The sequence below is a fragment of the Eleutherodactylus coqui genome, chromosome 12, assembly GCF_035609145.1.
Source record: "Eleutherodactylus coqui strain aEleCoq1 chromosome 12, aEleCoq1.hap1, whole genome shotgun sequence".
Classification (NCBI taxonomy): domain Eukaryota; kingdom Metazoa; phylum Chordata; class Amphibia; order Anura; family Eleutherodactylidae; genus Eleutherodactylus; species Eleutherodactylus coqui.
This window is the reverse complement of record NC_089848.1, coordinates 93,225,231-93,240,053: the sequence shown is the minus strand read 5'-3', so window position 1 is coordinate 93,240,053 and position 14,823 is coordinate 93,225,231. Positions and strand designations below refer to the sequence as shown.

General features: G+C 44.4%; 1 protein-coding gene across 5 annotated transcripts in view; it reads right to left on the bottom strand.

Annotated features, from left to right (window-relative positions):
• Positions 1-14,823, bottom strand: part of CDK14 (cyclin dependent kinase 14) — a 509,998-nt gene that overhangs the window by 241,957 nt on the left and 253,218 nt on the right. For all 5 annotated transcript variants that reach the window (XM_066584666.1, XM_066584664.1, XM_066584665.1 and 2 more), the window contains one exon: positions 5,915-6,035. In XM_066584666.1, the coding sequence (XP_066440763.1) occupies positions 5,915-6,035 (121 nt within the window). The remainder of the gene's footprint in view (positions 1-5,914; positions 6,036-14,823) is intronic.

Genomic DNA, 14,823 nt, shown 5'->3' with positions numbered 1-14,823 from the left:
CAGACGCCGGACCGATATTTATTTTAGCCTATAAAATAAGTTACGTAGGAAAAGAATGGAAATGTGGCAGGTCATTTAGGATGCAGTTACCCACAATCCTTAGGGGGCAGCGAAAGCAATGAATAGAGGTCTGATGGGGGATTGCACTGGAGTCATTAGTTTTTAGTTACATCCTTAATGTTCTATAATAGCAAATGAAGTGTAAAAATAGTCTGCAGATAGAAGCACCTGCTTCTCGGAGCCCTCCGAAATGACAATATTTGTGCAGCCATTTAGGTGCAGCTGGTCCCCTCAACGGTAGGGACATTTCCTTCCTCTGCTTGAGCAGGATCCTCACTAAACCTCATTCATTACAGCATCAGGCCATTTATTCTGATCATCTGTTTTGTTGGGCGATACTTGTGGAAACATAAGAGGCTTGTTTTATTTGGCAGACACTTCAAGACCCTTTCCAAGAAGAACAAAACACTGCAAGAAAAAAAAAAAAAAACCTTCTCCGCAGGAGATATACTGTATGCCATGGCCTAATACATTCTATTTTATCCCATCAGTATACATCAGCAAGGGGGTGAAAGAATAAAACACTGGACTAATAGCATCATTTGTCATTTGTTTTCACCACAGGAGGAGTCATCAACATGTATTTGTGAAGCTTCAGTACTGGAGCCACGAAAGGTCCGGGGTGGAACATTCATCATACAGACTCTGGAAATAGCAGGCTTAATTTTTCTAAGTGGGAAAAAAAATGTAGGCCTATTAAGAAATAGGATGTGATCGGAATTTCTGACAGAAGTGCTGAAGGACAAAAAGCATATTCTGATAGTGAATTTGGGGTAATTGTGATGAAATGTACTTTATATTACAATGTGAGTTAAAAAAAAGTTCAAAGGCAACAAAAAAAAATAAATCTAAAATTAAAAAAAAAAAAAAAACATCCAAAAATTACAGTAGTAATAAAAAAAAATTGGTGATTATACTACTGCTTACAATAAGGCCTCGGTCAGACGGGCGATTTTTGGTGCGATCTGCGCATGTGCTCGCCGTTTTTATAGAACCATTGCTTTGCAATGGTATCGGACACATGAGCGCTTTTTATGCGCTCGTCCGATTTATTATAGAACAGAAATCGCAGATCGCGCCTATCTGCGATCTGCGATTCCTGTTCTTCTCTATATGCGCTCAATGGGGCCGTCGGCAGCAGCGCCGACCCCATTGAAAACATATACTAGACAAATCATTCTCCTCTGCCACAGCTGTAACAGCTGTGGCAGAGAAGAATGATGTTTGCCCATTGAATTCAATGGAGCGGCAATACAGCCGGTTCCATTGAAAGCAATGGGCTGCGGGCGATCTCAGGATGAATTTTCGGGAAGGGCTTATATTTTACACAAAACTGTGTAAAAAGTTAAAAAAAAATATATACTCACCTTGTCCCGGCAGACGGAGTTCAGCCGCGGCCGGCAGTTCTCCTGAACTGCTGTGAGTAGTATTCAGCAGCCGGGGATTTAAAATCCCGGCCTGCTGAATGAGCTGCCTCTGATTGGTCACAGCCCTCACCAATCAGAGGCAGCTCTCACTCACCCATTCATGAATGGGTGAGTGAGTGCTGCCTCTGATTGGCTCAGTGCAGGGACCAATCAGGGGCAGCTCTCAGCTGAATGACAGCTGAGAGCTGCCCCTGATGGGTGAGGGCTGTGACCAATCAGAGGCAGCTCATTCAGCAGGCGAGGATTTTAAATCCAAGGCTGCTGAATACTACTCACAGCAGTTCAGGAGAACTGCCGGCCGGCCGCGGCTGAACTTCGTCTGCCGGGACAAGGTGAGCATATATTTTTTTAAACTTTTTACACAGTTTTGGATGATTTTCAGGGAAGGGCTTATATTTTTAAGCCCTTCCCGAAATTCATCCTGAGATCGCCCGCAGCCCATTGCTTTCAATGGAGCCGGCTGTATTGCCGGCTCCATTGAATTCAATGCGCTGGACAGCGCTGCACTGCTCCGGCCCGTTTCTAATGAAACGCGGCTAGGAGCAGATTTTTCGGGCGATTTTTCGGCCCCGGTCACGCGATTTGCGGATGCGCATCCGTCATGCGATCCACAAACCGCTGGGAAAAACGCCCGTGTGACCGAGGCCTTATAGTTAGCATTGTTTCAGTATAATCAGGATTCAAGTCATATTAATAATTTAATGGATTTAAGTTAACCCTTTGAAATCCAATTTTGGATTCAGGGTTTTCTAGGGGGCTTTCTCTTTCTGCCATTATACAATGGTGCCATCTGCTGGCTAGAGCCAGTACTGCAGTATGGGACATGCTGGAGAGGCCCCCGACAACAGAGCGGCCAGTAATATACAGTATGAATACCCTGCCAGACATCTTCCGACATCAGAGCTGTACAGGCTGCAATCAGAATGTCTGAAGATGTCAGACAGTGGATTGGAAAGGGTTAAAGCGCATGTGCACATTCAGAGGACTTTTCAGAAATATGTCTTTTAAGCAGATGCATGAGTACATGAGAAATAACATTAAATCTGACCATATTTTTTTCCCTCTGCAGGCTATCTCTCTAATTTTCAGTTAGCTTCATCGGCGTGCCTGTGTGCATCACTCTCCCTTTCTGCTCTCCATAGACTTCTATTGGCAGCATGAGACATCACCCTCCTACACTTCCTGTAATCCGTTTAGTTACCTCTCTTTCTACAGACTAATTTCACTTGATGACCGGCGTGGACAGCAAATTAGGGGGAAGACCGACCCTAAGGGATTTTTCCGTACAAAAGCATCATTTAGGTAAATAAAGTGATTTGTATTTTTGCTAATTATCATATGGACTATCATATTAACACAACTTGTCTTTATATATATGGACAGCTGACTGAGTATTGGTTAGATGTTTATTGAAGACTTAGAGCAATACGCCATTGTATAAAGATATACATTAATTTTTTTTATAGTCCATTCTGTGAAGGAAAATGTTAACTGGTGACTGCACTTTAACCCTTTGCAATCCAATTTTGGATTCCGGGTTTCCTAGGGGACTTTCTCTTTCTGCCATTATACAATGGCACCATCTGCTGGCTAGACCCAGTACTGCAGTATGTGACATGCCGGAGAGGCCCCCGACAACAGAGCGGTCAGTAATATACAGAAAGAATACCCTGCCGGACGTCTTCAGACATCGGAGCTGTACAGGCTTCAATCAGAATGTCTTTAGACGTCAGACAGTGGATTCGAAAGGGTTAATATATTAGTGTACATTGTCCAAAGCGTTCAAGTCCTTTGTTTGCCATATACGCAGGAAAGCTCCATTATGGCTGGTTTATGTTGGTATTTTTTTCCCTTTTTTTGCTATATAAAAAGTGGAGTTGACTACTTTATGCAGAAGAATCCCACAAAAACTTGCATTGAACTGTATATGTTTGCCTTTTTACAATGGGAATCAATGAATAATGTAGGTCTATATAGCAGTGTACATCAGAGCGTTCCATCGGAGGTATACATCGCGCAATACTCCCAACGTGTCTGTCTGATGGAAGACTCAGATGTTATTTGTACAAAGCTGATTATTCTTCATATCACCATGAATCCTATTGTGTATCTATATTACCGCAGCTATAGAATCCATAAAATATGAAAAAACATCAAATAATAAAAGTTTATAAAATCTATTTGAACTAAAATATGTTGCTGAGACTAAAAACAAATATTAAAACACAATTTTTCTAAAAGTGCATGGAACATCTTATTTTTATTGTAAACAGCATATCTACCTAAACGGTCTATAATTTACTCCAAGATCACTTTCACACTTGTTAAAAATTGAATAAAGATATAATAGCTCTGCATAGGTGGGGGGGGGGGAGCAATTGCCTTTAATGTATTTGATGGGAAACCTAAATTAAACTATAAAATATAAATTAATTTGGAAATATGAAGTAGATAAGCATAAATTAAATTCTACTCTAGAGTAACCCTCCAACCTTAATATCTATATATATCTATATATCTATATAGATATATAGATATATATATATAAAGACGAAAGCCCTCACTGACTCACTGACTGACCGACTCGCCATTAATTCTCCAACTTCCCGATGTCGTAGAAACATGAAATTTGGCACAAGCATAGATTATCTCCAAAATAGGAAAAGTAAAGGGGTCCCAACTCGATTATTCAATTCTAGCGCAATAGAATTAGCGTCCAAATTTTACGTACGTAATCTAATTCTCTCACTTCCCGATGTCATAGAAACATGAAATTTGGCAAGTGCATTGCTTATGTCATAAATAGGAAAGTTAATGGGTCCCAACTCGATTATTCAATTCTAAGTGCAAAAGAATTAGCGTCCAAATTTTACATATGGAATCTAATTCTCTCACTTCCTGATGTCATTTTATATAAAGGAAACGTTGCATGGTTGCCTCCCCGTGGTATTTCCTGGGTAACGCAAAGAACCATGCAAAATGGTGAGCATATTTTTTTCCTCAGTATCTCTAAAGTAACCACAACTTCATAAGATTTTCCGTGTGAACATCAGATAAACACCAGTACCAAATTAACTCGGGCGAAGCCGGTATATCAGCTAGTTAACATATATGCCAGGCATCAGTAGAGTAGTCTTGGACCTTTGAACTAACATAGTGCTCAAAATGGTATCATGGAGGACAAAATATTACCTATACCATTTTATTTATTCCTTATTTTTTTTTTTTACAAGATCATCCCCTGAAACATAATATGCCCGTTAGAATCACATGTTCTGTATCTTTGAAAAAATATATACTAAAACTATGGTTTTCTACATTAGAATACTGGCATTTCAAAAAAAAATCAAATAATTTTGAAAACAAAAAATAAAGTTATGCACACAAAATAAAAAAAAATATATAATTAAAAGGGGTTGTACCAGAATTAACTTCTATCACCAATCCTTATGTCCCCTTATCACCTATCGTCTAATTAGGTGACACAAGTTAAGGCTTCTTTTCCACGAGCGTATACCGGCCGCCATTTTCACGGTCGGCCGATATACGCTACCATCTGTGGCATTAAAGCTCCTGAATGGGCGCACAAATCTAACGTTTGTACGCCCGTTCACACGGCATGGGCCCCGGTGCATGTACGCCTAGGCTACGATACCGCCGCCTATTTTCTTTCTCTCCCCCTCGCAGGCTCACCTCTGCTCTCCTTCCTACTTGCTCTTTGCAATGGGAGGAGGCGGGGGTTAAGCTAAGCGCCGCTCTGTCCCACCTGCTCCCATTGCTGGCTGTGGACAAAGGGCGGGACAGGAGCGGAGCTAGGCTGCACCCACTCCCCGCGCCTTGTCTGCAGCCAGCAATGGGAGGAGGCGGGATGAGGCGGCACTTAGCCCGCTCCCTCTCATTGCAAAGAGCGAGCAAGGAGGAGAAGAGCGGTGAGCCTGTGAGTGGGGAGAAAAGCAGAGGGAGGGAGTTTAGCAGCCACGCTGCTAAAGCCTCTTCCACCTCTGGCCGCTGTCATGGGCTCCCATAAGAGCCCATGCAGCGGCCGACGCATTCTGGCCCAAAAGATAGTTCCAGGACTGTCTTTTGGGCCAGACGTAAAAATGCCCGGCGCTAGATTACCCGGCTGGGCACTTTTACGTCACGAGAATACAGCCGTGTGATCTGATGTATTGGAATTCAATGCGTCAGATCACAGCGTATATATCAGCCGTCCGTAAAAACGGCGGGCCAATATACGCTCGTGGGAAAGAAGACTAATTTTGGTACAACTCCTTTAATTTAATTGCTTATTAGTGAACTTAATTAATGTCCTTTCTCTACAAATTATGACTGAGGAGAGTCATACCCTTTTACCTTGTGTTATCAATTAATTTACTCCTTTTGATCAAAGAACACAATTCTACAATAATGAAGCAAGCGCTACTTACCACATGTCCAGACAGGTGGAGTACTCTGTGGAGCCCAATAAGACATCAGGAGGTCTGTACCAAAGTGTTACTACTTCATTAGAATATGTGTGGCTTGGGACTGATTTGGCTCGAGCAAGACCTGAAAGATTCAAATAATGTATGTTACACAAATTATCTGTATATAATTACACTACCGCCAAGACATCTGGGAAATAAATGAATGGGAAGGATAGCCTACATTAATCAGCAAAAAATAAAATAAGCAATTGAGTAATTAGACATGATAGAACGCACTCAGATTTCTAGGCCAGTATCTAAAGGCCATGTACGCCTTTGCACCAATTAACTATAAAATTAAGTAAATATCTACATAGTCTTCCTTTAAGGCCTCATGTCCACAGGGACAGATCCGCAGCGGGTTACCCGCATGCGTAATCCGCACCCTATTGGGATGCATTGAACACCAGCAGGTAGTTGAATACCTGCGGATGTCATTTTCCCTTGAGGCGCGGATTGCGTGTGCGGCAAAACACCCGCAGCATGCTTCATTTTAGTGCGGGTCTCCATCAGGCTTCTATTGAAGCCTATGGAAGCCGTCCGGATCTGCGGCACACCCGCAGCTGAATTCCTGCTGCCGGCGTGCCGAGCACATCTGCCGAGCCGAAGAAAGAAGATCCGGCGGCGATGGAGGGAAGATCCGCAGCGTCCGGACAGGTAAGTAAATTCTTATTTTTAGGCCTCATGTCTGCGGGAAAGGAGGGACCCGCTGAGGGCTTCTGCATGAAGAATCCGCGGCGGGCCTGATTTTCCCCGTGGACATGAGGCCTAACATTTCCTACCGTTTTGTTGTTGTAGAATCAATACAACCTCTTTAAATAGCAGGCTATGTTGCTGCTTCCAACATCAGAAGCACAGTCCTACTATCTGATGTTGGCTCAGAGCTAACTGTTATCTATCTGCTTTAGGCCAGTTTCACATGGACCACAAAATTGCATGATTTTCCCGCAAGGCTTGGTAAACCCATGCTTTTCAATGATTTCCTTTACATTAGTAATGTTTTCACTGATGCTATGTTGCGAGAGAAAAAAATCCTAGCTTTCTGCGATCTGCTATTTTGTATCTCCCATGTTTCCCTATGGAGTCTCCTTGTTTATTGCTTCGCAAAGCACAAACTTGCAATTTTCATGCAATACGTTTTTAACATTAGAAAGCCCTATTGGCTTTCGCAATAAAAAAAATCGTGAGTAGTAGCGATGTAAGATTATCATCAAGAAAAAGCGTCACTGACGCTCAGAAAATTGTGGGAGCAAAGCAGATATCATTGCGATTTGCTTGCAGCAATATCTCTATTGCAAAATTGAACAGTTGTAAGGGGCTGCCCTAAAGGGTTAAAATGTTGCCAAGGAAATGGAATGTGACTTGCACCAAAATCACTGCGTGTGCCAAATCTTGGTACGCTGGAACGGAGCGTGTGAAGTAGGAATTTTTTAGAGAATGGAGCCTTAGGCCTCATGTCCACGGGGAAAATCAGATTCGCTACGGATTCTCCATGTAGAATCCATAGCGGGTCCCTCCTGCCCCACGGACATGAGGGCTGAAAATACGAATAAATGAGAATAAACTTACCTCCGATCCGCTCCGTTTCTTCTCTTCGCTGCGGCGTGACCTTCTCTCGTCGCGGCCGGATCTTCTTTCTTCGGCTCGGCGGATGTGCATGATGACGTCGGTGACGTGCCCCGCGCATGCGCCGGGCCGAAGCAAAATGATCCGGCCGCGACTGAGAGAAGATGGCGCGGCGCCGAAGAGAAGAACCGGAGCGTGTGAGTAAAATCAGATTTTTGTCTCCCGCGGATCCGGACGGCTTCCATAGGCTTCAATAGAAGCCCGCGGGAGCCGTCCCCGCGGGAGACCCGCATGAAAATGGAGCATGGTCCAGATTTTTTCATGCTCCATTTTTTTTTAAATCCCTTTTATTGACGATCCGCGGGTATTTATCTACCCGCGGGTGGTCAATGCATCCCTATGGGATGCGGATCCGCGCGCGGGAGAAGAGTTAAAATCCGCTGCGGATTTTAATTCTTATTTTCCCCGTGGACATGAGGCCTTAGTTATAATAGAGACCGTTCTGCACGGAGTTACATTTGAGAGACAGTGCTGAGCAGAATGAGCTGTAAGTCCAGCTGAAACTGGGCATGAGATTCATGAATTCAATGAATGGCTGAGCGCTGCATGTGATTGGCTGAGCACTCAGCCAATCACACGCAATCCTTTCAGCAGGCAGGGATTTTAAATCCCCGCTTGCTGAAAGAGCTTTAGAGCAGTGCAGGAACAACAAGCAGCTAGACGTGCCTGAGCCCTGGCAGCGGCAAACAGGTGAGTATATATATATTTTATTTTTTAGTACAGCTAGGGATGATTTTTAGGGAAGGGCTTATATTCAAAGCCCTTCCCAGAAAATCACTGCGGGGGTGCCGGCATCATATTGCTTCGCCATCCTCTATGACAGCTGTGGCAGGGGATTTTTTTACTGAACACCGACAGTTTTTCACATAAGCAGCTCCACATTGCCTGTATAGACCTCTTAAATGAACTAACATTCTGACTATCTGCAGTCACCACTAGAGGGCGCTTACTGTATACTGTGATTTTATTTAATTCAATGTATGAGTAGTATGAAGAAAGCTCCCTCTAGTGGTGACGGCAGGCAGCCAGCCAGCATGTTCTCTTTTAAGTGAAAATTAAGTTTTGTGGAACTTTAACTTAGAATTTTTAACACACTGTGATTTCGTTGGGGGTTTCATCACAGCTGCACAAAACAGTACGAATACAGAACCCCGGAACGGAAACTTGCACTTGTTTTGTGAAGCAGACACCACTTTGGTGTTCCTTTTACAAGGTTTATGTTTGTTTCTGTTTTATTAGAAGCATAGAATAATATAGTGGACTGCGCTATTCTATACGGAAACCTTTTAAAACAGTCACCAATTTCACAATATGAGGCCTTGTTCAGACGAGTGTGGTTTACACGCTGCTACAGCAACGTGTAAACCACGCTGCTGACATGCAGGAATTCTGCCGTGAAAAAGCTGCTCTGTGCTCCACGGAGCAGCCTGTTCACATATCCGTGCTGCAGGCAGAGTGCTGCTGTGGCTCCCATAGGAGCCTGTGGTCAGCACCATGGACAGCCCAGCAGCACGGAGCTGACAGGCAAGTCGGCACTCGCTGTCCTATCTTTTTTACCAGCGCAGATTTTGCGCTGGTAAAGAAGCTTGTGTGAATGAGGCCTAAGTAAATATTAGTTTATTTTGAGCGTTGTGTTACTGTTTTCTGCAGTTGTGATGGAATCCTCGAATGGAATCGAACAGAGTGTTAAAATTAGTGTGAGCGCTCCCCTACAACGCAATTCACATCAGTGTTATGTTTTCCATTTTTCTGTTCCATTCTCAGACCGGGAAAATGGAAATAAATGATCCCTTAAAATTCCCTTTGATTTCAATTGAGGCAAAAAATGTCTTCCATTCGCATCAGTTTGCACCCAGTTAGTCATGGCTCCATTTATTTGGACGGAGAAAATAGCGCAATTTGCAAGACTATTTCTTCCATTCAAAATAACGGAACCATCACAGAATGTTCAATGTTTCAAATGAAAAACAAATCCAAATGGCATGGTTTCCATTATTCATTCCATTTAATGGATCCGTTTTTCTCAATTGCACATGAGCAGACAGTTCAAAAATGGCACATTTTTATGGATCCCTCAAACTTTTTCTCCCAGGCTTTTCTATCTGGTCTCCTAGCAATGTTAATTGCGTATGGACTGCGGGTTGAACGCACCCATAGACATCAATGCAGCCCATCTACACGGAATATGCAATAAAACATAGCGGATTTTTCTTCCGCTCGTAAAACATGCAATTTTTACCTGCAGGTGTGAGGGAAATTTTTAAACTACATGCTGTGAGGGTTGGTGGCTCTTGGGGTCGCTGTGACCGCACTGCCAATACTGTCGCTCCTGCGGGTGATGTGCACGCAGGGTAACCTCCGGCACTGGTTACTATTTCTGGCCGCATAGCTCCTATACGCCGCAGGGGTGCTCGGGACGCAGCGGTTGCTGCCCGACGCCGCGTTCCGGTTGCTATGACAGCCGACTGCACCTCCTCTGTCTTAGGTTGTTCTGCTAGTGCTAGGGGTGGGTCTCCCAGCACTCTGTGTTTCCGAGAGTCTGGCGAAGGGGTATATTTGCCCATCTGAGTCTCCTGCTGGGGCAGGGTTCTTCTTTGTAGAGAAGAAGAATGGCGGCCGCTGGCCCTGTATCGATTATAGAGGCTTGAAAAAAATCACAGTACATAGCCAGTACTCTCTTCCTCTGATCCCTGATCTCCTGAATCAAGTATCGGGGGCCAAGTGGTTCTCCAAGCTTGACTTGAGAGGAGCGTATATCCTGATCAGGATAAGAGAGGGAGACGAATGGAAGACAGCATTCTACGCTCTGGTCTGTCTGTATTCTCGTTCTCAGTGTCCAAGGACTGTGGTGTCCTGCGCCATTTTCCCTAGCTCAGAGTAGGGACCGTCACCCAGTTGCTGCCCTGGGGCCTAGTCCAGGGGGGCAAGTCGGCAGGGACAAGGGTTGCGGCCTACATTACCGGGACCCCAACTTCTGCTTTCCCTGACACATGCCTTTCCATGCCCGTGTATTACCACGTATTGTCCTCGCGGACAGCGATCGGGGTATCCACGATTCTATTCTGGTCGTGTGAGACCGGTCTCATTGTTTCAGTTATGGATCTGTTGCTCATGGCTTTGCTTTAATGCAAAAAGAGAGCCATAAAACTGCTGTGAATGCAGCCTTACTTTCACAAAAAGTTCAAACAAACTAACGTCTAACTTTCTACTTATTCTACTTTTATGAAAGCAACATTTGCAATAACTGAAAAAGGTATAAAATCTGCAGCATACAACCGGAGTTTGTTCCTTTATTGCACAGCAAGAAAAAAATATATACTTTTCCTTATAAGAAAAGTTAATTTTGTTTGAGACTTTGCACTCCAGGCGGCAGACAATATAATAACCTGATTGTCACTCATCATACACATGCTAGACTTCTTCCATCTCTCCGGCCTGCCAAGACTCTAACCGAACAATGAGCTACAAGACCAATTATCCAATCTTTTTACACCTCTGCAACCTTTACCTTACGGGAAGTAACAATTTTGCATGAAATGGCCTTCCAGATGATATACATTCTAGCCAATTATAGTACACTACAATAGACACAATACACAAAAAGATAACATGCAACACAAAACTGCAATTGCCGCTGTCAATTCTCATCGGAAGACCGCGAGTCTGAAGAGGACCGCATCAAGAAAAAAAAAAGACAAAAAGGAGTCGAGAAGATCCTTGAAATGTGACATTCATTAAAATTATTTGTCTCTCTGGTTTTTAGGTTTATTTATAGGCAGTCAAAACTTTAAATGCTTCATTACTTCAGCCGATAATTGGGTCATTGTGTCTGGAAGAACCAGATGATTAATTCCAGAATTTGTGAATAAAAAGATTATTATTAGGGCTCAGTCAGACGAGTGTTTTTTTCTTTTCACGCAAGAATAGGTGTGTTAAAAAAAAAAAAAAGCAATACGCATGTATAAAAAAGAGTGACTGAAGCATCAGACACGTTTTTAATTCGCACATGTTGTGCAGTCACACGATAGTAAAATTCGCACATAAATAGTGCGGCCCTATTAAAAGCAATGGGGGAGGATCGCTATCCCTTGCTGCGGCTGTGACAGTTGCAGTAGGGGATTCCTTGGATGTCAAACCCCCTGGATGCCGTCACAGTGTTCAGTGATGAGGGGACTCCCCGCGGGTATGAAGGAATCCCCTGCCACAGCAGTGGAAGAGGAGCGTGATGCTATCCCATTGCTTTTAATGGGGCCGGTGATGCTGACAGCCCATTGACAGAGAGTGGGAGGTGGGCTTGAATTATAAGCCCTACCCAAAAATAACCCCTCACTGCAAGAAAAAAATATATATAATACATCACCGAGAAGCACTGTCCAGGTCAGGCACATCTTCTCCCCTGTTCTTCTTCATGTCTTCTGGCTGGAGATTGATAAATCCCCACCTCCTGAAAGCGCTACCTCTGATTGGCTGAGCGCTGTGACCAATCATAGCCATTCATTTTTCAATCCCCAGGCAGAGGAAAATGAAAAACAGTGCCGCAGATCCAAGGAGAACACGCACCAAAGCTAACGGTGCTTCTAGGTGATGTATCATTATTATTTGTTTTTTCCCTGCAAAAATAAAGGGCTTTGACAGTAGGATTTCCTACTGTCAGAATTACATCGCTTCGCACGGAAACTGCGCTTATGTGTAAAGCGAAAAATGCTGTCCTATCTTTTGCAGGTGTGAATTTTTTAGCTCTTGTAAAAAACGGACATGTGACCACTTTCATTGGAAAGCATTGGTTCTAATAGAGACGTTTTTTTAAACGCACCCATACATGTGAAAAAAACCGCTTGTCTGACTGAGCCCTTATAATACAAAAAAAAAAAATCGGAACATTTCTGGAAAAAAAATAAACATATATATATAGTGCATGTATATGGGTGTATATTTTATATATATATATATATATATATATATATATATATATATATATATATATATAGTAACATAGTGCAGTCCAAGAAAAAAATTCATAGTCAATATATTACTGAATTGCGACTGAAAATATACGATTAAGATATATTAAGTATTCCAAAAACAGATATTTTTGGTATAACTTACCGTAAAATCTCTTTCTCGTCGCGTTCATTGGGGGCCACAGCCTAGACCATGGGATATAGCCACTGCCCTAGGAGGCGACACTAAGCAAAAAAGTGTTAGCTCCTCCCTACCTGGCTATATCCCCCCTGCAGGCACTCAGCTAATTAGTCTGTCTGCAAGCAGTAGGAAGCCAGTGGGAGTCAAATTATACATATTATGTTTTATACATACCAAAACGAACTCTTTGGCACAATTTTCTGCCGAACCATGACCGAAGAACAGAAAGTTCCAGCAACCGCCTAAATAAATAAGGGGTGGGTGCTGTGGCCCCCAATGAACGCGACGAGAAAGAGATTTTACGGTAAGTTATACCAAAAATATCTGTTTCTCGTCCGTATCATTGGGGGCCACAGCCTAGACCATGGGACGTCCACAAGCAGTCCCGAAAACAATATATTGGGTGGGCATTCAAAGTTCGGCTGTGCGGTCAACGACCGCCGCCTGCAAGATCTTCCGGCCAAGAGCGGCGTCAGATGATGCAGCTGTGTGGACCTTATAAGATTTTGAGAACATATGTAAGGAAGTCCAGGTGGCTGCCTTACCCTCCTGAAGGGCTGAGGCTCCGTGACGGACTGCCCGGTAAGCCCCTACCGCCCGTGTGGAGTGGGCCGTAACCCGAAATGGCGGCGAGCGCCCTGAGGTGCGATATGTCTCTGTTATCAGGGACCCTATCCATTTGGGTAGGGTGACTTGAGGCTGCCAAGCCCCTTCGGGTCCCCTCCGGAATAACGAAGAGGGTGTCGGTCCTACGAAGCGCCTTTGTACTTTTCACATAGATCCTCAGCGCCCTTACTATGTCCAGGTGGTGCAGCATTTTTTCCTCTTTGTGTACTGGATCTGGACAAAGAGAAGGCAAGACAATTTTCTTCATTAGTATGAAACTGTGATACCACCCTTGGTAGAAACTTGGGTGATGGCCTCAGCACCACTTTGTCCTGGTGGACGGTCATATATGGCGCCTGCATAGCCAAAGCCGCCAGCTCCGAGACCCTACGGATTGCCGTAATGGCGACGAGGAATACCATCTTCCAGGTCAGTAGTCGCATAGGAATCTCCTTCAGCTGCTCGAACGGCTGGCCCGTCATAGTGTCTAACACGAAATTAAGGTCCCAAGTTTGGACCGGGGGTTTAAACGGGGGTGTCGTATGGGCGACTCCTTGCAGGAATGTACGTACTGCCATCCTCTTTGCGATTGGTTTTTGGAACAGCACCGTTAATGCCGACACCTGTCCCCTTAACGAGCCTACCCTCAATCCTACCTCGAGGCCTGATTGTAAGGATGCAAGAATTCTGGCCACCGACAATTGCATCGGTTGTACCCGCCCCTCCTCACACAGGTGAAGAAGCGCTTCTCAGACTCTATAATAAACTGCCGATGAGGCTGGTTTTCTGACCCGTATCATAGTCTGGATAACCTTCTCCGAATAACCTTTCCTCCTCCACACCTCGGTCTCAACGGCCAAGCCGTCAAATGTAGAGACTTGGAATTTGGGTGTAGAAAAAAAGGCCCCTGGGATAGCAGGTCTCTTTGCTCTGGAGGATGCCACGGTGTGTCGAACAGTATTTCTATGATGGTCGCGTACCAGCTTCTTCTTGGCCAGTCTGGTGCTATTAATACTGCTGATCATCCTTCCTGCTTGATTTTCCCTAGGATCCTCGGTATGAGAGAAACGGGTGGAAATACGTATAGGAGCTTGTACTCCTCCCACGAAATGGTTAGCGCATTCGTTGCCGCTGCTTGTGGATCCCGTGCTCGGGACATAAATGGGCGTAGCCTGTAATTTAGTCGGGACGCCCTGAGGTGCACGTCTGGCGTGCCCCACTTCCGGCATATCGTCCGAAATACTTCTGGGTGCAGCCCCCAATCGCCGGGATCCACTGTTTCTCGGCTTAGGTAATTCGCCACCCAGTTTTCTCTATTCCGGGAATGTAGACTGCGGAAATCGAGCTCAGATGCTTCTCCGCCCACGTTAGTATGCCTGCTGCCTCGCTCATTACCGACACGCTCCGTGTTCCTCCTTGTCGGTTGACATAGGCCACCGCTATGGTGTTGTCCATCTGAATACGTACATTTTTTCTTGAGATTGGGCCCGAAGTGT